At 39.5% G+C, this 23174-nt stretch overlaps 1 protein-coding gene across 9 annotated transcripts in view; it reads right to left on the minus strand.

The window, feature by feature from the left end:
• FHOD3 (formin homology 2 domain containing 3) overlaps nt 1–23174 on the minus strand; it is a 374952-nt gene that overhangs the window by 143092 nt on the left and 208686 nt on the right. For all 9 annotated transcript variants that reach the window (XM_061369591.1, XM_061369598.1, XM_061369592.1 and 6 more), the window contains exon 6: nt 11383–11477. In XM_061369591.1, the coding sequence (XP_061225575.1) occupies nt 11383–11477 (95 nt within the window). The remainder of the gene's footprint in view (nt 1–11382; nt 11478–23174) is intronic.

Here is a 23174-nt window from a genome sequence, read left to right on the forward strand (position 1 = left end):
TCCCCCTAGAAAAGCAAGCGCATCAATCAACTAATTTTAAAAATGGAGGCAGCCAGCAGTTGTAGCTTAACTGTTTTCTCATATGTTTTCCCCAGCCATAGAAGCAGGGCAGTCAGTGCTCAAAGTCTGGGCTCTGGCAGTATTCCTGAACAGGCTGCTTGGTGATCGGACTAATGAAGAACATAATTGGCAAGAAAATCAATGCTATCACTCTGCTTAAGCTAGGCATGTTGAAAATACATGGGGCCAAAGAACAGAACTCTAGAGTCAAAACCCCCCAAACATACTAAAGATGTATTTAATCAGCTATGCAGAGAGACTAATTAGCTGCATCAGGCTACAAATATCCGATACTAAAGGGTAACAGCTCCATGAAGGAAGGACAGCACAACTCGGCTTGAATCAATGACCTGCACTAGGTATTCAGTTGGAACAGCTGTTTTAAAGCTCACAACCCTGCTCAACATTGTATTCTCCAGTAGCATTCTGCTCCACTCTTTTCCTCAGTCAGCTTATTCCAGCCCATCTGTGTCTGCTAGGTGGTGCTGTGGGATGGCTTTTCTAAGGCTGAAAGCTTGCTTTTTTGTTCCCAGCACTGATTTTTTTTTCCTTCTACATGAGAACAGTTGCAGTGTTTTCTGCATCTTGGTTGTACAACATGTGTCCTGTCTAGTCTCTTTTATTGTTTGTCACTTGCTGCAGGCATGTGGTGGTCACCACTGATGATGCTGCTTCTCCTAAGCATCAGAGAAAATGCGTGTCAGTGTTCATCTGCATGAGTCCATACCCATGCAGGAAAGCAGAAACCTTGGATAGAGGCAGGAGGCATTAATACCTCCTATAAATGTTTCCAAATTTTCATTTTCCTTTGGCTCTAAAGATACAGGACATTTAAGTAAATGATTTTTTATTGACAAAGCTAGATTTAAAATGAAATCAGTCATGCACATTAATAGCATGGTTTCAAATGAAAGGGTAAGTCTAAAACCTCCTGAAGCTTTGAGTGAAATATCTCCCTCTATTCCTCTAAAAACACAACTCATTTCCATGAGGAAGGGCAACCTACTGCAAAAACTTTAGAAAGCAACCCTCTGAAAGGGAAAGTAATGAGAAGGATACTTTTTTAGGCTTCATATTTGTACTGGAACTAGAGAATAACTGAAATGTCAGGATGCTATCAGTGCTTTAGCATTCATAATATTGTAACTGGTGCAGACTGACACTGAACTATTCAAACCTGTCAAAACATGCTGTGCTAATGACCTGTAGGTAAAGGCAGTCTGGTGATGTCCATCTGTTCCACATAACTCTGTGCTGGTTTAGCCAAAAATGACGAATAATCCTAACCCACCCTTCTGAGCAAAAGGGAAGAAAAACAAAACAATCCCCTAGATGAGTAACTGCAGTAATACTACATCAGGTGATGACATCAGGAAAATCTTGTGCTCAGTTTTCAGATTCTGTAGTCCAACGCCTTGAGACACCCTCTGAGCACTTGTCTTTCCTATATAAAACCCACCCTAGTAAATGGCAAGGTTATCCTCTGACATATTCTACTTAGTGAACTGACATTTTAAGTCTCATGTTCTGCTCTGGATGTAGATGTTCCACTGTCAGAAGCTGAACTTGGACATTCACACTGCATTCCCACATCAGAAGGGGATAAGAAGGGAAGAGGAGGGACATCATGCAGGCCAGTATCAAAAGCTGAAGTATATCATGGTCGTAAGCAAGTTTGGCACAAATCTCACTATCAGATCCACAGCTGACCAAATCAAAAGGCAGTGCAGATCTAGAAGCAAACGTATCTTCAGGTGGGCTATCGCATCTTTCGCCAAGAGCCACACAGAATCCTTACTACAGGGGGGTTCTATAGTTCCACTGTGCATGGAAGAGCGGCCCAACAGACACCAAACAGGAGAAGAGCATGTATATGGGGAAGTTAGACTGCAGTTAGAAAGACAAAAAGGAGCAACCTGAACGTAAAACACAGCAAACCGCAGAGAGTGAAGGTGACAGAGAGGAGAAAAACATATGAAGCGGAATTCTGTTCTATTTAAAGGAAAACAGGGTGAACAGAACCACATGAATTAACATGAATTCCGTAAGTTAATACCTGCAGGGGTCTCTTGTCCCATTTCACTGTTTCAACTTACATTCTGCAGGAAAGGCTCAACTGGGGAAGCATTCAAACTGTAAGTTAGCAAAGTGTTGCATTTCATTCCAAAATCACAACAATAAGGTGCTTAGACAACCACACGGTGAAATCTAAAGTGCAGTGGTGGAAACATGGCTTCTGAGAGGATGCTTTAATTGTATTACTAAACTAAAGAAGGAAGGAGCTACATGCTGCTGGAAGCAAAAAGACAAAGCATACATTTGCTATAGTTCTGGCTTTATTAAGAAACTAAAAAAGGCATCTTCCTTCCTAAGGACTAGTTCTGTAATTGAGAACAACATGAAATCTGTTAGGTAACCATGATGAGCCTTCGTGTAATAAGCCAGTGAGGAACATGACCCTTTTGCAACTCAGAGGTTCCTTGGGGTCCACTACCTGCTGTGTGTGAAGCCATCATATATGTTTTGGTGGATTTCATTTCTGATACAGCATATTTTTTACTGTTATCCAAGTACCTTTAGCTAGTAGCTGTTGCTTTAAAGAACAACTATGTCTAAATAAAGGAATGACAAGCATTTTTGAGTGATGCCAGAGGGACAGATATGGTAACAATTAGTATTAGGTTCAACTTTCACCTACGTATGTCTTCAACACATATAATCTGTCCTTCCACTCCCTCATGTTCTTCCCTCAGGGCTCTAAAATCTAAATACCAATTTTCCAGATGAAGGACCAGGGCACAGAGGGATTTGGAAACTGGTTCAAGAATGTGCCTGGAAGCTGGATTCAGGCTGGATCTCCCAATGTATGGACTCAGTCCCTAGCTGGGCCATTCTTCCAGGCTAAGCTACAAGCAAAACACTGGTATATTAACTGCTGTGTTGGCTGAACTGTCTCGGATCTGGTTTACATGACTCTGCAAAAAATGTTGGATAGCACTTTCTTTCCTGTAGGTAGGATTCCACTACTGCACTATATATATGGAAAACAGCACAGAGACTGACTTAAGAAGAAAATTAAAATGAATTTAAGAAGGCACTACAGTATTCATTAATTCAGTTTCTGTCTCAAGGAGCTTACAAAAGATAGGATATTAGAAGAAAACCAAACTGGAGAGAGAAGATCAAGCAGAACAGCTCTGCAGAAAAAGATGGACCCTCTACGCCTCACATCAGCAGAAACAAAGTACACAGTGGATTCAGTTCATACTTTTAGAGGAGCATGAGATCCTTGCACAACCAAAAGTCTGAACAGACTGTGTGGAACTTCTGTTGTTTCCTCACAGACTGCCCTTGCATTTCTGCAAAATCCTGTAAAAAGGATCCACACCAACAATGCAGGAAAGGCTACCTACAAGATAAGGAAAGGCAACCTACATTCTTCAAATCTGTCAAAGTAAAAATTAACCGTAATTACCTTTTTAACAGTCATACCTCCAAAGTATTAATATACTCTGAAGAACGCAAAAGGTTGACCACCACCTTTCTTCCTACAGAACTGGAACTGCAGCGTGCACAAGTATACACCTCTTTGCTTTCTGCTGGCAGAACAACCAAAAGCTCTGTCTAAAATCAGGACATGTAACTAAGCCTCAAGAGATCTGGCTGCCAGGTTTGTTTCTTACACTGTTCTCACTATGCAGAAGGAAGAGGAACAATATAACTAGGCAATAAGTACAGGTGAGGTACCAGTACGTGGCACTTTCTGGAAACTTACCCATTCACTAGGCTGCATTTTCTTAGTTTTCATAATGATCTATCTCATGTACCACACATGGCATATACATGGGCGCTGCTCCCCATCATTCAAGGCCTTATTGTACAAAAGTACATCTGCTGATCGCACCTGGAAGGACTTGCCCAGTGGCTTACTGAAATGGGAATACGAAGACAGAGGACAAATTATATTTGCTACTGACATAAGCCTATGACTTTGTTTTTTGACACCCATTTACTGATTAATATAACTATATAACCCACAGTCAGTCATCCAACAGACTGACACAACCACTAGTTTAACATACAGCTGTATCTGATAATGCATACTATCGCATCAGATTGAAAATGAATTCCAAAATCTTCTTACAATGCCAGAAGCTGTTGAGCTTGGCAGTATTGGTCTTGAAGAACAGGGCTTAGGGCAGCAAGAAAGGACTGTCAACTGGCTTCCGACCAGGATGCCTATACTTCAGGCCACATGGAGGTGCCTGCATGAAGAGGCAGTTACTTGTGCAGTTCTGCAACAGTGCTAAAATCACCATGTAACTGGACATCAACACGACCTGTTGATCACATACACTTATTTTAACTATTAAATAGATTAAACAAAGTACATCACCTGACCTCACTAAGCAAACAAATTTGAGTTTGGTGGCATTTCAACAACTGACTATGCACCAAAAGAGCTTTTCCCGTTCTTCATCAAAACTTTCTAATAGCCCACATGCCCTCTACCAATCACCACAGCCACTGCTAGAAAAGGTATATCCCTGTGTCACCTAAGAGAAACAGAGCCAAGAAAACAGGCAACCCTGCAAACTGAAGCATTATACATCTGAGTTTATGAAATAGTGCCTCCAGAAAAGGTTTAGACATAACTGGTTATTTTAATTTTAAATCACTTCTTAAAATGCAGCTCACTTAACTCCTGACTTAGGACTAATGGTATTTCTACTCTGCAAAATGATAACTCAGCTATACCAAAAGGTTTGGCAAAATGACCATAATGTGCTTTACACTGGCCAAGCTGATTTCTGTGTTTAATATATGCATAAAAATCTCAGTTGTGTACTATAAGCTTGGATTATAACCAGCTGCTTTTTTAGCCTTGGAGAGACTACTTCATATATCTTCGCTCTTTTACATCTGACAGCTTGAGACTGAAAATTTTGTATTTTTCTTCTTCAGGCAATTAATTTTCGAGTCAAAAAAGTTTTCACACTGGTGGCTTCAAGCACACTGGAAAAAGTAGGCTCATTTTCTTCAGTCTCATCTCTCAATAGAGACAAACTTTCCAACTATGCCCTCTCACAAGAATGCTGGACATAATGCATGTTAGAAAACATTAGTAGCTAACAGAAAATACTATTTTCTATCAGCTACTAGCTAAGGCCCAGTAGAACACAGTAATTTGCTCACAACTGTTACCATGCACATTGGTAAGCACATATCTGTGACACTGAACTACTGTAATGAGACAAAGGTAATTCTAAAAGCTAGTACTGACTTTAGGTTGGTTTATATGTTCTCCCCCCTCTTCTCCCCAATACTAGTACAACACTTGCTTTTTTCCTTCTTCATGCCTTTCCCTCACAACAAGAAATCTGTACATCTGCACAGTATTTTCTGGAAATGTTTGGACATATTTCACTCTTCACTGTCACAACATGTGCTCATACAGATTTGAACACATGAGACTGAGTGAAAAGGTGGGCCTATACATTTGCCATGCTGTTAGCAGTTAATCATTACATTTTCCCATTCTCTACTTCAAACGAGTTGAAATCAGATCTCTGATACGATATGAGGGAACTATGTGTTTTCTAGTATCACCTTAATGTACGAGAGCTCATTTATCCCTTCAAAATACAGTGAATGCAACAGATGGAGCTATGGGAATAGTTGCTACTGCAGGACTGACTACTGCAAACTCATGTTTGATGGACTGACTTTGAAACTCACCCACAAATAAGGTTGGTAAAGAACAGCAGCACTCATAACTGTCTGCTGAATTGGACAGACCAAAGTGAGTGAATAACATAGTCTGCAGTGGCTGGCGTATCATATTCCAGGTTTATTGCAACATCCTGATCTTTATCTTCAAAGTGCTAATTAAATACAATTCAAAATAAACTCCCTTGATGCAACAGTGGCATTACAGTTTCTGAGTGAAAGAGGACGGAAGCTCTCAGGCAGTCTGGGTGAGATTGGCTCAAGCCCTTGAGAGGCAGGAAGTAGGAAAGTCACTGTAAATCTCGGATTTTGTTTCTTCCTCACACAACCATTTTCATAACAACAGTTCTGTGGCCAAATGCACAGAAGATTAAATTTAAGAGTCATGACTTGAATGTTCAGAGTTTCACTGAACTCAAGGAAATTGTACCTCTTCCCCACAGCTGAGGGTCTCAAGCGCAGGACAGCCCATGGGTGATACCCCACTGACTTTAGGGCTCAAGGAGAGATCTCAACTTTAAACAGAACCCTTGCAGGAAGCAAAGGAGCCTGAAAGCCTGTAAAACTGACATTTAACTGACATTTCTACCTGGTGAGACCTGAAAACAGAACAAAACCAGAGACTTATGAGAGTTGTGGCTTGATGTAAGAGAGACAATACAATCTGAACAGCTTGTACGTTAGCTGTAAGTAGGGTCTTATTTGTCAGAGGATGCAAGAGTTTGTTAACTATCAAGACAGCAGACTGAGAAGGCGACAACCTGTGGAATTAATCACAGTAGCTGCCCAAGTTGTGTAATTTTTCCTGGGTGCTTAATTTTTTTAATTGGCCATTTTTTCTAGATCACTTCTAAACCTCTCAGGAATAAAGTGCAGAACAATTCTACAACACAACCACTTACTCACAAAGATCAGGCTGCATATTCATCCTCATCATCAAGGCAATGTTAACTCAGACTAGGTCATCCATACACACAATATAATACCAGAAAAGTTAATGAGATGCAAATACATCGTATTTCCAGGATTCTCAACAAGAGAGTACACTGTATAGTTTTGGTAGTGATTTAATCCAACACGCTTTGGGCTTTAGCACTATTCATTTCTGTTGAGCCCTTTACATTTGTAACTTTCCTTATGACTACAAACCATTATTTGTATGTATTTGTAGACCCATTTTAAAATCCACTTGCATAAGATTTGGTGAGAAATTTCCTGAGGAAGAGCACAAATTCAAGTTATATGGTGTTCTCTGCTCTGCTTATGACTTCAGTCGAGCACATGCATAAATGATTTGTGAAATGGAGACAGATCTAATCAAGTTCTTAAATTAAGTATTTATCCCTGCATACCTTAAATGATTCATTTGTAAAAACAACTTCAGGGCTTTTTGTGACATGGAATATTATTTCTCTCAAAATTCTCTCAAAATGACTACCAGCCATAGGTGTGTTTTAACATGTCACTGGCACTGTGCAGGAAAAGCAGCCATCCTGGACTTCTCTTTTGAAACCAACAAATTCTCCCACTATAACCATGTTCTGTTTCAATGTTGAGGATTTTTTCCTTTTGCTTTGAAATAGCTTTTTGTTTAGGTTGAGTTTTGTTGGTTTTTTTTTTGATTGAATTACAATTTAAAGCATTCAAAGAGTCATTACTTCAATAGCAAAGGAAGAAAAAGAGTCACATGAGGCTAAAGGAACAACTTGCTACTTCAAGTTTGTATTTAACCTCACAATCTAGGACCCAGACAGAAGTAAAGTAGGAGAGAAAAAAAATTAAAACAATATGTGAGATAGGAATCTTTAATCAACCCTGCTGCATCAGCCTGGGCCCAGCATTCCACCCTGTCTTCTGAGGTTACCGAGCATCACTTTGAAAATGGATTACTTTCCACTGAATACAATGCCAAAAAGGGGCTTTAGCTCCCCTGGGGGAAATTAGAACAGCCTGGATCATCAAATAGGAAAAAATAATCATTATCAGTAGCATTCAGAAATGGAGGGAAAGGTGAAACCACACTCAGGTTTTGGACTACTTAATGCCTTAGACGTGCCATTGAAGATTGAGGCAGAATGGCAAAAGCCTGTGGGTTTGTGATGCAAATGAACATTTGCTTCCCTAGTAGATGATAAAAATACCTGGGATTTTTCCAAGATCTTTGGTTTAGAAACGCACTTTTTGCAAATACTCGGTAGTTATTCCTGGAGAGGATACGGCACTGATACAGAGCTGTATGCTTTCTATTACAAGGGCAGGGGGGGAATACCAACACATATGAAAGCATATATATATATACATATATATAGTATATATATAGTACCTCATAGATGCTAACAGATGAAAAATACATTATAAGGACTTAACATGGCTTAGTGCATGTATGTCTTTAACCTGCCGTCCCTTGCTTTGATTAAGATAAATTTTCCAACAGCCCTTGCCGTCATTATCAAATCAAGACTCTACCTGCAAGTGATCCACCATAGACCTCCACAGGGTTATGGGGTGCCAGCTGCCAGTGTAAACAAATGCCTCAGGTCCCTTTACAACCAGATTAAATACAACTTGCAATACAACACACAAACTTAATTTCGGCTTCAGCAGCAGCAACACAGCTGGCAGAAACACCAAGAAAGTGGTGAAATATCATTTCCCAGATGTTGTGAGGTTGAAACATGTCAGTTAAAGCAACATCCTGGACAGGTTAGATTACTCACTTCAGATAGTAAAAAAGAGCAAACATTAAGAGCAATTCTGAAAGCACTGTTAACTAACATTCATTGAGTCCTAGATTTATCTTTTAAAAAGCAAACTATCTTGAATGAATGCCTCATGCTTCCAAAGAATGCCCCATGCTCCCAATGAATGCTAAAAGAAAACTCGATGCAAATATTTCCTATTTATGTAACTTGTAGCTTATATAAGATTGTCAGCGTCTTGGCCCTGCTATAGCCCTCCTCTGCTCTCCTACAGCAGTACACTGCTGACCTCAGTTATATACTAAAGTTCAGTGGAAGCCAACAGCATGAAATCATACACCTATAACTAAGTACATACTTGAATGTTTTGTAAAACAAGGAAAGACTGATGAATTACTGCCTAAATAACTAATGATGAAATAGCAGTGATGTGCATATAAATTGGGATTATGCTGTAAATGTTTTCTTCCAGGGATGCATTAACCATTGATGATTGAAAAACAGTCCACAGCCAGACTGTGTAAAGCCAGTGGCAAACACCAGTGTGGTCACACATGGTTGGATGTGTCTTGCAAGGAACCGGCAGTGGCCCACTGGGATGTGCTTATAATGCTCTTCTCTGTAAATAACATGGCAGAAGAAGAGTACTGTTATCTTCAAATTTCTAATCTAGTGCCTATACAATACCAGAGAAGGCTCCTTCTGCCCACTAACAAAAGAGTCATTTTAGATTAAGATTAAAAAAGTTTTACCAGACACATGCAAAGTTATCTTTGAACTGAGTACCAAATTATAGCATATTAAGCCTTGTCAGAACTTTTGAGAAGGGGAGAAAACACGTGTCACAGTCATGGAAGCAAAATGATTGTATTCCTCCTGCATCTTATCAGAGGGATTTGTCTCAGGATTTATTTGGCAATTTCACCATTCATTTTTTGTTCAGCAGTGTTAACATGATGTTCCATCACTTTTGCTGTGGAGAGAGTATCAGCATAGCAGGGCTGCACATTAGACTATAGAAGCATTGCAAATTCCAGGGGCTCATTTTTCACAGAAAGTCAAAACCACCTTTAAGTGCATAAAGCAGCTGTCCCACCACACTCTGACAGTAAACCTGCCATACATTTGGTTAACTTCTGGCATACAGACAGGGACTTAGATCTCTTCCAAGACAGTCGAAGAATAACGAAAAAGCAACTTTGATGCTACCTGAAACCAAACTATTCAAAGCACATTGCCTGCATTCCTCAGCTGCAGGCACTGAGCCAGGACATGGAGATAATCATTCTGACTGGTGGTGGGGGAGGGAGAAAGGAGCTTAAGGACCCAAGAGCTGAAGTACTCTGGTCAAGAAAATCTAGACAGAATTTAATCTACAAGGTAGCAAAGCAGTTGTGCTTCTCTCCCATCCCATTCCCACTAGGTGCATTAGAGAATTAAAATAATCTTGCTTGTTACATATCTGTAATTACCTTACTTTTATGTTTCTACCAATATAAGTGAAGATAAATCGAGATAAATCAGTTCTTTCAGTATCTCAGCATCTGTTCTCTGACTTGATAATCTGATGCAGCAGCGAAGTCTGCATATAGCAGAAAAAAAGTCTTTAGTGGTTAAAAAAAGGTCCCTGGGACACCACGCTCTTTTTGATCCTTGTGTTACAAAAACTATCAGGGGAAAGGGGGAGAGCAGCAGCACATCTATGTCACTACACTCTCCAACAGCAACTTCCTGCTACTCAGCCACTTGAGGAAACTTTTCTGGAAATTTCTTAGCCATTTTTGAGCTGCTACCAATAGCTAACATACCATGTTCTGTCTATTGGTTCACACAGATCTATCCCAAGCAAGTCTACGTGACAAGAGCAGCAGCAGTCCCTGCAGGCCTTAAACTTTCTAAAGCTGCAGAGCCAACAGACTGGAGAATGGTGTATTTGTGGTTTTACCTACCCTATGGCCTTCCAAGATCGTGCAGCAGCAGATTTTGTATTCTGCTTTCTTTTTTACTTCGAGCAAAGATGACCTTCAAAGTGGGTTGTGCACTATATAAATCACTACTGCACTGGAGAAGACAAACTCAAGTGGCATATATTCTGATCTTCATCCTTTGCCTCCTTGTAGGTGGGGACCAACAAATATTCTCCGGTAGACAGGTACCAGACTTTGTCTTCTAGAAGACATTAAGAAGCATTTCTTTACTGAGAGGTTGGTCAAACACTGCAGCAGGCTTCCTAGACAGGTGAATGATACCTCAAGCCTCTCAGTGTTTAAAAGGCATTTGGACAATGCCCTTGATAACATGCTTTGACTTTTGGTCAGCCCCAAACTGGTCAGGCAGTTGGACTACGCCATAGGTGTGGGTCCCTTCCAACTGAATTATTCTATCTGATTCTGTTCTGGTCTAAGAAGGAAGCCTATCCTTCTCTGTTCCCTTCAAACGAGGAAGTCACTCTGAATTGTCCTCCCTCAGTGCTCAACAAAGTTGACCAGTATAGAATGGTGAAACTGTAGAAAAGGATTTGCATTCATAAAATAGAAAGGTGAAAAAAGAACCCACCCCAAAAAATGGTTCCAAAGAATGTCTTGGGAATGACAACTGCAAAGACTAAAAAATCTGTTCCATGGTCAACTCTAATAGCAGCACAGACAGTAATGAGGGCATCCTAGGTATATTTGCTTCTAAAAGCAGAGTATGTACCAAAAGCACAAAAGAGTATAAAATCAGTCAAACAGAAATAACAGCTCAGTGTGCTCTGGTTTCCATGAAGAGTGTTATGTACGCATTTAGAATCTAAAGGCAGTCGGTTTCTACCCTAAATGCATATGCAATACAAATAAAATGCATTTAAAGAACAGCAAAATCATATAAAATAGAATTTTGGAGAGTGTCTTACCTTCGACCCAATAAGTGTGTACAGCCACTGGATGGTTTCATTATGATTTATTACTCCATTCATGCCATCGACATACAGCATGATCTGTCCCAAAGCTATTGTAAAGAAAAAGAGATAAATGCAAATCAGACCTGGCAAATAGTTTTTATATTCCTAAACATTGCTGGCAATTTTCTGTAAGCCAGGTTTTCCAGAGACGTGGGGAGCTCAACTAAAGAAACATACATTGGGCAAGATCGCGCTGGATGAAATCCTGGGCAATTGCAGTAACTTTACTGACTTCATCTGGATGATATAAGTGTGAATTTCATCCAGGGACAAGCACAGACACGTGTTCTTTCCTAGAAGATACCACATTTTATTGCCCCAAAATCTGCAAACAGTATTCTACACACTGCTTATTGCTGCAGAAGTTCCATCCGCTACAATACACCTTGTGAGCCAAGAGTTTTTAATTATTTATTTCAGGACCATATAATATTTGGAATTAATATATTTGAATTGACTGTTTCAGTGAATTCCCATAATATGAAATTAAAGCAGGGCAATTAACACCAATAAGGACAGCAAATATTCACCACTGCACAGTGCTTTCTTCCGAGTTTTGCATTTTAGGAAGAAAATTCAACAAAGTAAGCCTGGTTAACAAAGAAGCACCACTGTTCATCTATTCTAAAGCACATGCATTTCAAAACATGCTAGTAAAATATTTCCTAGCAGTAATTCCACAGTTTGCTATTCTGATAATATGAGACTTTCTAGAGACCACAGCTATTAAATCTTTCCTGACTGATAAGGACAGACATTTTTCGTGCAGATTATGAAAAGTGGATTAGCGAAGTTCATCTATCATCTTCAGAAGTTTCCACTGTTAGATCTTCTGCTTTATAGCATGAGATCAAAGCACAGTGGGATGAAAAAGAAACCACTGATGTAACACCTTTCAGCATAGCCTGTTGGCATAACAACTCAATTATCTAATGCATAACCAGATGAGTCCCTAGTACACTGGTGTATGGGGGGAAAAAGAGAAGGAAAAAACCCACAGGGTGAGGAAAATTATGATGTTATTAATCTTTCAAACACATTCCAAATGTTTGCTGACTTTTGCACAGGTTGTGCACAGTGCAGAATCACTTTACTTGAGGGCAGACTTTTCAAAGACATAATTGTTAGGCAAGCCCTTAAGTACCCACTATGGCTAAGTAGCTAACTCATTTTTATACAGTCTCCTCCTTTTACCTTTGCTTTAGTTGGTTGACTTACAGTTAAAAAAAGCAGGTACTAATTTTAGGTACTTATAGTCCTTATCTAATCTGTTACACCAGGCTAGAAACAAATTCACCCAACACAGTCAATGGAGATAGAGAAAAAGTAAGAAGAGGGCTATGGCAAGGAGATAACTCTTATCTTAGGCAGGCCTCATTGCTCCTCCACAGGAAGCAATGATTTATAACCCTCCAAAGACGTGTGTCTCAGGTGAATAAAATCAGGTGGCAGAGACACAGGCCCAAGTGTTTAAGTAAATTAAAAGATGTAAGCTAGCCAGCAAAAAGAGATAAGAGTTACACTGCCTGAATTAATGGCTGCTTTGAAGCATTTCCTGGCAGGTAGGGGAAAGAGAAGAATACTGCTATCCCAGTGGTAATCAGAGAAAGTTTTACTTCTTGTTTTTACTTCCTTGCAATGCTAAAAAGATTTGGCTGTTGATCAGGATGAGATCCAGTCATGACAAGGTCACTAACTTCCCCTTTTTTTTTTTTTCTCTCGCAAATTTTTGGTTGGGGGTGAAGGGATTTAATTTGAATTTGAAACAAATGTGAAACAAATTTTACTATTTGTGCATGCTTTCCAAATTCATATAGAAATCAAAGACAGCAGCAAGTCTGCTTTAAAAGGGAAAACATGCACACAATACAAAATTACTCCAGTGCTCATACATAAGACCAGTTAGACTGAATGTATAAGTGAGATCTGGGATGCATTAGCCTTCAGCCTCATAGATGTGCCCTCCATCCCCTGGCTTTTAGGAATTCTTGGGAATTCATGTTTGCTACCATTAATCTTGCCCCTTCCTTCACCCTCCCCTCCCCTTTTTATTATGATAAAAAATATATGGCAGTATCTCTACCTTTCAAGCAACAGGATGGGTCTTCTGGATGAAGGTGACAAATTAGTAACACATAAAAAAACTCCACTACTGCTGCCTCTTGAACAAGTGACCAATAAGATTTACAACATAAAGAATTATAAAGGATGCCACAAAATGACCAGATGGAGATAGGTTTGCTGTGGAGTCATGCTGACCACATCCAAGTGATGATGATCCAGTGCATGACTCCAGTAATTATCTGCCACACATCAAGTTATCAGCTGCTGAGAGACCTTAATGTGGAACTTATTGCTATTTCCTGCCTTCAGGGGTCATAAAAATGAAAGTAAGACATGATGAGCAAGGTTGAGAAGTCAACTTTCATTATGAGGAAGAGTAAGTTAGGGAGGCTTTGTATACAGTTTGCACAAAGCCAATGCCTTAAAAATTCTCAATAAAAGAAATCCAAGAGAGGACTCAAAAGCAGGAGAATTTTGGTTTTCACACCATGCCAAGTGTCTGTGCTGAGGAAGAAAATGTAACACCTAGTAATCAGAAAACAGTGGCAAAATGGAAAGGGCCATCAAAGATGCTTGTGTAGGAGCAGGCTGGTGGACTGGAGGCTCTCAGGCTCTCCCAGGGCTCGGGTCTGGCTGAGTAGGACACATCAGTTTTACACCAAATGTAAACAGACTTGCCACAGGACACTGGTTTATATTCTTTCAACTGCTCTACCCAACTGATAGCCTACCTCCCAGACCATGGTCATAGTCTGCTGAAATGGCTGTGGCTACAGTGCACATACTCACTGCCCTGCACGTGCAAGTTGGCATGCATGTGTGCCCAACAGGCAGAACCTTGCCAAGACAGGGCATGTTACTTTGTAAGGCAGTCTGAGGTCATTTGGAAGGCTAATCTAGTCCAAAATCATTTGAGTTTGCATTTGTACATGCCCATTCAACCAAACTTTTTTTTTCTCTTTTCACTGAAAAATGAGGAGGCTATTTAATCCACTTAATCCTATCTCTCAGTTAACTGGAATTCTTTTTGGAAGTATATCAACAACCTACTTGCATTAGGAAAGCTTACTATTGTGTAACAGGGGGCTGGGAGGGGGGGCTAAATATGGAGCAGACTTAATTTGGAATTTCTTTGTTCCCATTACCCTTGTCAAACCCTTAATCTTATATGAAAGTAGTGTGTGATTTTACCAATAGCTATTTTCAAGTGGAAAATTGCTGGATTTCTTAGGAAAGGCTTAGGCTACAAAGGGATGGACCAGCCAGAAATTTCACAGATTTCTGGGAAATAAGAGGTCTGAGAAAGCCTCTCAAACTTGCCAGCATTGGCACTGATACTCTCCTGGGATTTTTCCTATATAAAGTTAACAGGAACAAAAGGGAAAAACTCTTACACAAAACGTCATCACAATGAATATCACTTTAGGTAAAAGTCTATTTTTCCCACTCAGAATGTCAGGATTTTCAAAGCTCTTCCTTGCCCACATACCTGCTTCCCCAGCCTGCTCTATCTACTTTGTATATTACCACAAGACTAACTCAGTGAAAACAGGAGCATTGAATAAGAAGAAACACTTTTCTTACAGTTTCCTATGTAGAGGGTGAAGCAGGACAAAACCAGACTGTTGCCACAGGTTTCAGCTCCTGAGGAGGCTTCCAGCCCAAGTTCCTGAGGCACTTCATAACCAGCACCCACGGTGCACGTAACATGCTGTACAGGACAATGGGTGCATGTGAAGGGCAGACAGAACTGTGATGCAGCTAATACGGAAGAGTCAACTGCTGAAAATCAGCTTTCTCATTGCTAGTTAAAATCTGATCATCATCAAGGGGAAATTAAGAGTCTGTGTGGTTGCTTTTATTCCATATGAAAGCAGACTACCAACTTACTTATGCTATCCTGGGCACTGAAAAGGTGTAACTCCATCAATGTTAATGTCCAACTGAAGAATAAAATTTCACTAACCATCTAGTGAGAGTTCCCAGGAGAGACATAACAGTTGTTTAGCATTCTGTTACAAAGCACTAGCTGATATTTCTGAGGAAAAGAAACCTACCTCAAACTTCTTTCTCTGTGTTTCCTCACTAGATAGAGGCAAGAGCTCAGGTACCAAGCAGGTCTGCCAAGAACGCAAAACCCCCAGCTCAGCTGAGCCCTTATACACTCAGTGTTGGAAGCTTCTACTTCTGCATGTAGCACTTTCCTACAGACAGTGCTTGCATGTGCACCCTCAGGGAAGAGCTTACTATCTCCATAACATCCAAAGATATTAAACAGTGTTTTCCCTGATGAGATATCATTATTAAATACCACTTCTGTACCATCCAGCTATTGAAAATTAACAAAATTGCAGCAGAGTTCCTTACTTCTAAGAGGTGACAGATAAAATCGATAACCTGGCCTCTCCACTGCTTCTGAAAGTGGATCTTACAGAGCAGCACTTTGCCAGACCTTATGAATCAGTAATTCCACAGGGCTAGAACCAGCTAAAATTTTTAAGTTTGGGGTTTTCTTTGTTTCCTCTGTTATTATATGTAAGGGTTTGTTTTAGTTCAAGTGAAAAAAATGTTGTTTATAAATCTATTCCCTTTTCTTTACTCCTGTTGAAGTTATCTGTAACATCATCTAGAAAGATATAAACAATCTTATTCCTGGCCAAAAATGCATGAATATTTTCTTAACAAAGCTTCTTTAAATCCCAACTCTTTTCTTATCTTGCCTTTTTGGCCTCTGTTCATTTGTTCTTTCCATTATTGCACACATCATGGTTGAAACATGCTAAGAAATTTATTTTCAGAACTCCCATATTAACCACGTTCTGAACTTGTTATGAACTGTATTAACAAAGAACTGAACTTTCTCACAGAAAACCACATCACAGAGCTAATGTTATGAACTAAAACTGCAAAGACATTTCTGTACATTGCTAATGTAAATCGGAAGTTCTTATGTTAGCTGGCACCATTTAAAGTCTAGCTTTTAATCCTACACAGTACTTTAATAGCTCTTAAGTACTTGGAAACTTCTGTATGCTACTTCTAGATCTAACGTATTAATCAAGGTTGAGATCTTTTGCAGAGACAGAGAGCTTCTAGATTGAGCTTAATCTTGATTGTCTCCCCACCTACTTCAATGGCAAAACATGCAAAGATACAATAAAACTCAGCTCTTTTTTAATGCTGAAAATAAGTGACAGTAGTGACAACCAGATTTTTACCCTGGTTTATGGGCTCAAGAGAAGCTGCCATCCAGAGATCACCCCTGGGCAAAGCCAAACAAACGAGGATGGCTGGACACACTGCTCTCCCAGGCAGTCAATACAGCTTCCTGCAGCACACTCAGGCCCTGCAATGTACATTGCTGGTTGTGGTTATAACTGAGTGGGTACAATAGCGGCATGCTGTAACTTGCCCTTAAAAGAACATCTTATTTAAAAATCAAGGCCAAGCTCACCAAGGAACAAAAATCCTTTCTTTACTTGGCAGCTAAAAAATGCCTTTGCTGCTATTTTAATTCTACAGAGACAGCACATGTGTATTTGGACACTTATTATTTTAATCAGTCCATTAAAACTCCATGCTTAACACTGGGTTCGTAAATGGCACAGAGTAGCAAAAGTTTCCACTTTCCACAAAAGCAGTCAGGAAATACTGGAGGAGATTTATAACTGACATTCCTGGCACAATGGAGAGACTTTTAGATCTGTGTTATTATTATTACTCTCTACTACCTAATTGTTCGTCTTTAACAATAAGCTTAGTTTTGGTGAACCCCAGGGGCTGCTAGTAGAGAAATGCTCTTTCATTGCTGATTAGTACATGAAAACAAAGGGAAACAGGCTGCCAGCTCTGGACTCCGAGCAGAGCTTCAATCAACCAGGAGTCTGGGAAAACGCAAGTTTTGAAGCCTCGATGACATTTACAGTCATTGTGCTGCAGGTACTCAGAAGTCATCCACAAAGAACATAGGTAAATATTTTTGGTCCTCTGAAGTTGATTGTTAATAACACCTTGGCAGTAAAGCTGGCGTAGAGACCCTAGAAGGTTTACAAGCCTAATTATTCACTTTGAAAGCAGGCTGTCACTGTAGTTTGGAGGGTGGGGGTGGGGGAGGAAGGTAGTTGTCTCTTCCCAATCTCTTTTTCAGGGAAAGATACCTGTGTTGTCAGTGCTGTCATAATTCCCTATTCTGAGGCTGCTTAACTAGAAGGGCTCTAGTTACCGTTTCAACCTCTCACACCCCCCCACCCCCCCTTCTCTCCCTAAAGCTTACCTCCCAATGGTTCTTAGTGTGCCCAGCGTTCAAGCAGAGAGAAACATAGCCCTTCCTCAAGGAATGGGCAACACATGGCACAGCAGTGACCACAGAAAACTCTTACAGTAGAATTTTCTCTTCTTTATGTTTCTCTGCTACCCTTTCCCTCCAGTGTTTCTCCCTTTAAAAAACAGCACACAGCAAAGTCAAAGGGCCTAAGACAGCTTTAATCAGCCCAACATCTCCAGCAAAAGCTGGTCCCTCATATATACCACACAACACCTCTGGCATGGCACAAGCCCTCAAAGTCAAAAGAGCACATCAGAATTGCTCCTCCTCCAGTATTTCTTTTGTGATATTTCTTACAATTTACTTGTGTGTAAAGAAAGAATAGACTCGCACTTGAATCTGCCAGCAGTGAACCTGCTGACTGCCTTTTCATATGAACTGAAATCTAGCTTACATAGATGCATTATAAGAGCTTTGTACAATAACTCATAATTGTTTCAATCATTATTTTATGTTGTAGTCCCCACATTTTAAATGCACTATATTACAGCATGCTTTTTACAAGATTAATAATGCTTACCAATGTACAATAACGTGGGAAGAGCTTATATAGGAAAAGGTAAAAATATTTCCTCGTTGAAAACAAATAGGTAATTGAAATACCTTATTAATAAATGAGCTAGTCTACTCCAGTTTTAGACAACTATACTGCAAGCTGACTAGAAGCATTAAAGAATGAAAAATAAGGAATGAAAGATATAAGGAAGAATGCAAGACAGGAGAAGGAAAAAATACAAAAGCAAAAAAGAAAATAAAAGGTTAACTAAATGATTTAAAAAAAAAAATCACCATTCACCCTTGTTGCTTCATGAAGCAAAATTCCTGTGGAAACAGAAAAGGTGTGGTAGCCCTGAATTAAGATGATATAATATAATGTGTGCAGGTAGAGCTGAATTAAGGCAGCTGGTTCTTAATGGAATCAATGAAGGCTGTAACACTGAATAACATTATTCCAGCATGCGTATGAAGTTATGTCATTTTAAGAATTTCTGAGGAGACTTCCACATTTCTCAAGAAGCCTTTGCACCTGGAGCAGAGCAAACTGGTGGAATACATGAAACAAACTTTTTTTTCCTATTATATGCTAATAGGATCTTCACTGACTGCAGTCAGGAGCTTTTTTGGTGATTATGAATAAAAGCACATTGTCTTGGGTCCCTGCCCTATGTGGAAACTGAAAAGAATCAAGGGGCAACACAGCTTGGGCTGTTTAACAAATGAACTAACACTAGAACAGAAAAAGAATGTACAATAGGATAAAAATGTTCACATACTGAGCATTTTTAGTCATCAACAGTATTTCTTGTTAATGCAACATTAAATCTTTCAGGATGAAACTGAAAAAAAAAAAAAAAACATGGGAATTCCCAGCATTATTGTGTAATAGGAGGAATGGGGGGGGGGAAGAAAAATTATTGTGCTAGTTGAAACCTCAAACATTACTCTACCCCACAGAATACAGCACTTTGTAAAGCATAAATGCTGATCAGTGATCTTCTGTTTTCATGTAGTAATGTGTTACTGCTATCATAAAGCACAAATATTTCCCAAGATTGCAGTTCCTTGTTTTTAAGCTCAGCTTCATTCTGCAGGGTGCTACACTGGGCAGGTAAACGTGGGTCCAGTTTTCCATTCTGAAATATCAGCATTGCAATTGGTAAGGTAGCAACACAAACTTGACTTTGGCAGGGAAGCTCACAGAATCAAAAGGATTTCTGTAGGCATGTAAAGTTACTTCTGCTACTCAAAAGCCACAAGCCAATCTCCAAAAGTTATGCACAATAAGCATCACTTCTAAAAATGATACACACTATATTCCTGAAGAACAAAAAAAGAAAGCAAAACAAGATGAATGACAGTCACTAAAACCACTGTTTCAGTTCACTTCCCATGGTAGGTTTTGCAGGAAACAAAGTATGCTGCCAGAAGTGACACTTAGGTAGCCATCCAATTTCTAGTAAAATTCAAACACTGTTTATTCGAGCTACTATCATAAGGTGGGCTTAGGGAATACCATAGAACAGCTACACTGAGAACAAAAAATACAAAATACATTTTTATATTAAACTAGTCTTTAATTCTCACATACTTTCTTCACCTGGCTATGTATTCCAAATGCTGTTCCCTCCTCCCAAAATAAGGGGCCAAGTGTGAAAAAGTTTCACAATAGAAGAAACATGCCACGAGGATAATCAGGGGGATGGAGCACCTCCTGTATGAAAACAGGCTGAGAAAGTTGGGGCTGTTCAGCCTGGAGAAGAGAAGGCTGCGTGGAGACCTCATAGCAGCCTTCCAGTTATCTGAAGGAGGCCTATAGGGATGCTGGGGCTGGACTCTTCATTAGGGACTGTAGTGATAGGACATGGGGTAATGGATTAAAACTTAAACAGGGGAAGTTTAGATTGGATATAAGAAGGAAGAAGTTCTTTCCTGTTAGGCTGGTGTAGCACTGGAATGGGTTGCTCAGGGAAGTTGTGAGCGCTCCATCTGTGGCAGTGCTCAAGGCCAGGTTGGACAGAGCCTTGGTTTAGTGGGAGGTGCCCCTGCCCATGGCAGGGGGGTTGGAACTAGAGATCTTAATGTCCTTTCCAACCCTAACTACTCTATGATTACTTTAAGAAGCAGCACAAAACACTTCAAATAGGTATCACTTCTAACATTTCTCAATACTTGTTGCTAAAGTGACGATGCTACAAGATTTCAGGCAAGTCTGAAAGTTCCTATGAAGAGATGCACTGACTTTCTTCTTCTCAACAGGAATGCAACAAGTGAACAGACAGCACGTTAAGGTGCTTATTAAGTATTAAGGTCATTGTGGGACAGTTTAGTTGTATTTGCAATGTTGGTGGCTCTTTAAAATTATGCTTTTCAATATAAACAGTATCTATTCAATGCTTTTGTCACCTTGAAATCAAATGATTTAAGGGGCTTTGTAGAGGAGCACAGAAAGTAAATTTTTTCCTAACTATATTCTAAACCATGTAAAATTGTGGATGAATAGCACAATAGAAGCTTCCACCCCTGCTCAGGAATGACTGACTCAAGAGCAGAAATCAGTAGGATAACTAAGAATTCACTATGGTTTAAGTTAGCAACTAAATTAAAATAGGTAAGTGAAGAGGGAGAAGGAAGTGTGTCTGTTTAAAGCAAAGACAAGAGTGGAAGTAAGGCTTCCAGTCCTTCCTCCTTACCATAGACTGCTGGCTACAAAAGACTCGAACTACACATCCTTAAAATAAAAGCTGGTTGATTGGAGAAAGATCTCTCTGTCTTTGTGTACCGAGAGATGCATCCCGACATCAAATGATTTTATTAGAAAAACCCACAACACATCTATCACGTTTATTCACTGAGCCACCTTAAAAAACAACAGCAAGTATATCCTCCTAATTTTCTTCATCATGATTACACAGTGATGGATGCTGAACCTGAATTCCTGATAGACTTTTCAGATATTTATTGCTCTTCAGCATGCCTAGCTTGTCTCAAACGTTTCATATAGACTCCACCCTGCAGTAATGTGCATGCCATTAGGGAATTCACTTTCATCTCCTGAATTTATGCTTGTTAGGGCAAATTAATGAAAGACTCCATTCTTTACGTATTGGCTAAACAAAGCCAAAGTCAGCACTAGAAAGCAAACCGATACAACACTTCATTATATGTGATTTTTATTCTTTTTGTTTTGGGTATGTCTCTGCTATGTCAAATTTAGGGTTATATAGTCCGCTTTCAAATCTCACAGTAAAGAACGTGCTCAAGTCACAAGTTCATATCTCCCATTTGAAGTGGACTTCCTGGGAGAAAAAGGTGCAGGGAAGAGACATAATTACAAATCCATAGAAGTACAGAGCTCACTCTTCCAAAACACTAATTGAAAATGCTGTTGTGTGTCTCTGTTCATTCACCTCAGATAATAAGCAAAGATTCCTACCAAATTAACTGTAATTGGCTCCTAATCCCTTTATTCTTTTTTTTTTCCTTTAGCATGGTGACAGCTAGAACTCCTTTAAATACCGAATCCCACCTTATAGCAATACTGACAGAGAAACTGCAAAATCATCTTCATCAGTGTCATGCTCAAACTTTTCTCCTCTGACTGCATTTAGATAGGTGAATAGCTAAGCAGAATGCATACCAATTCTATTTCCCCCCTTCTCAAAATTCTCAGGCAAAGATACAAAAATGTATTAAAACCTCATTTCTGATTGACAGAAAGACAGTTTGCAGAATCACTGCTTTTCACTTTATTTCCTTATCAGAGAAATAGTGACAAATCTTTTTCAGAAAAAAAACACATTTGGGGGCATAACCTTCATTTGACCTAACAAATGTAAGATCTGTTACTGGGGAGTAGCTGTCACCTGTGTGGTAGCAGGGAAAGACAATCATGTACTCTCAACATGAAAGTGAAGGTGGTAGACTTATTTAAGTTTGCTGGTCTACATTACTTATTTACCAGTAACTATGTAAGTGAGAAGCACAGTTGAGCAATCACATTATATTTCCAAAAGCATTTGGGGGTGATTTTAGTCTATTTTTTTGGTGTTTATACAATTCAGTGACCACACAATTATCTATAATCCTCAGTATGAATGCAAACATGTTTCTCTGTGTTATTGGCCTGTACTCCATTAGGAGGAATTACATAGGAGTGGGATCCTGGGATAATACTAACATTGAAGAAGATGGTGCAGAGGCAAATTGGAGACAGGGAAGTTTAAGATGTTAGGCAGTTCAGAGTAAGGTTGCTGAGGTTTGCTGTCTGAGCAATAACCTTGGGCTGCATGGAAGCAGCTAAATTGTTTCCAGACCCAAACCAGTCCCGTAAGTATCACAGACACTTCTGCACAACTCTCTGTTGGTGTGTGATGTGAACTGAACCCAAACCATCTGTGCATAACTGGTGTAGAAGACTATGTATCTATGGCATAGTTAGCACATGATGAAGACAAATCCACCATGGGTAATTAACAGTTTCTGAGTACTTAGAAGTTAAAAGAACATTAAGCATGCAAGATTCAAGCTCTTGAAATTTAAGAAATGACATAATTAAGATTCCTGTAGAAAACTTCATTCAGCCTACTTTGTGCAAAAGCTTAACTACATGAAAATTAATTTCAAGAGACATTATTCCTGAGCTTTGGAGTACTAGCTCATTCAAAGCAAATGTTGCCTAAAAAGCACTTTCTCAGTGTGTGGTACCAGGAATTTTTTAGTGCAAACCTCCTGTGAAGATGGAATATTTAATTTCCTGCAGGGTTTTCTATGATGTTCATCAATACAGTGAACGCTTCACAGATCTGAACACATATTTTGCATAGCACACTGATGAGGTAAAGAAATTATTCTGTTT

Source organism: Neopsephotus bourkii, unplaced genomic scaffold (genome assembly GCF_033783945.1).
Source record: "Neopsephotus bourkii isolate Nb327-2 ecotype Australia unplaced genomic scaffold, CSIRO-AGI_Nbou_v1 NB_1508, whole genome shotgun sequence".
NCBI classification, from domain to species: Eukaryota; Metazoa; Chordata; class Aves; order Psittaciformes; family Psittacidae; genus Neopsephotus; species Neopsephotus bourkii.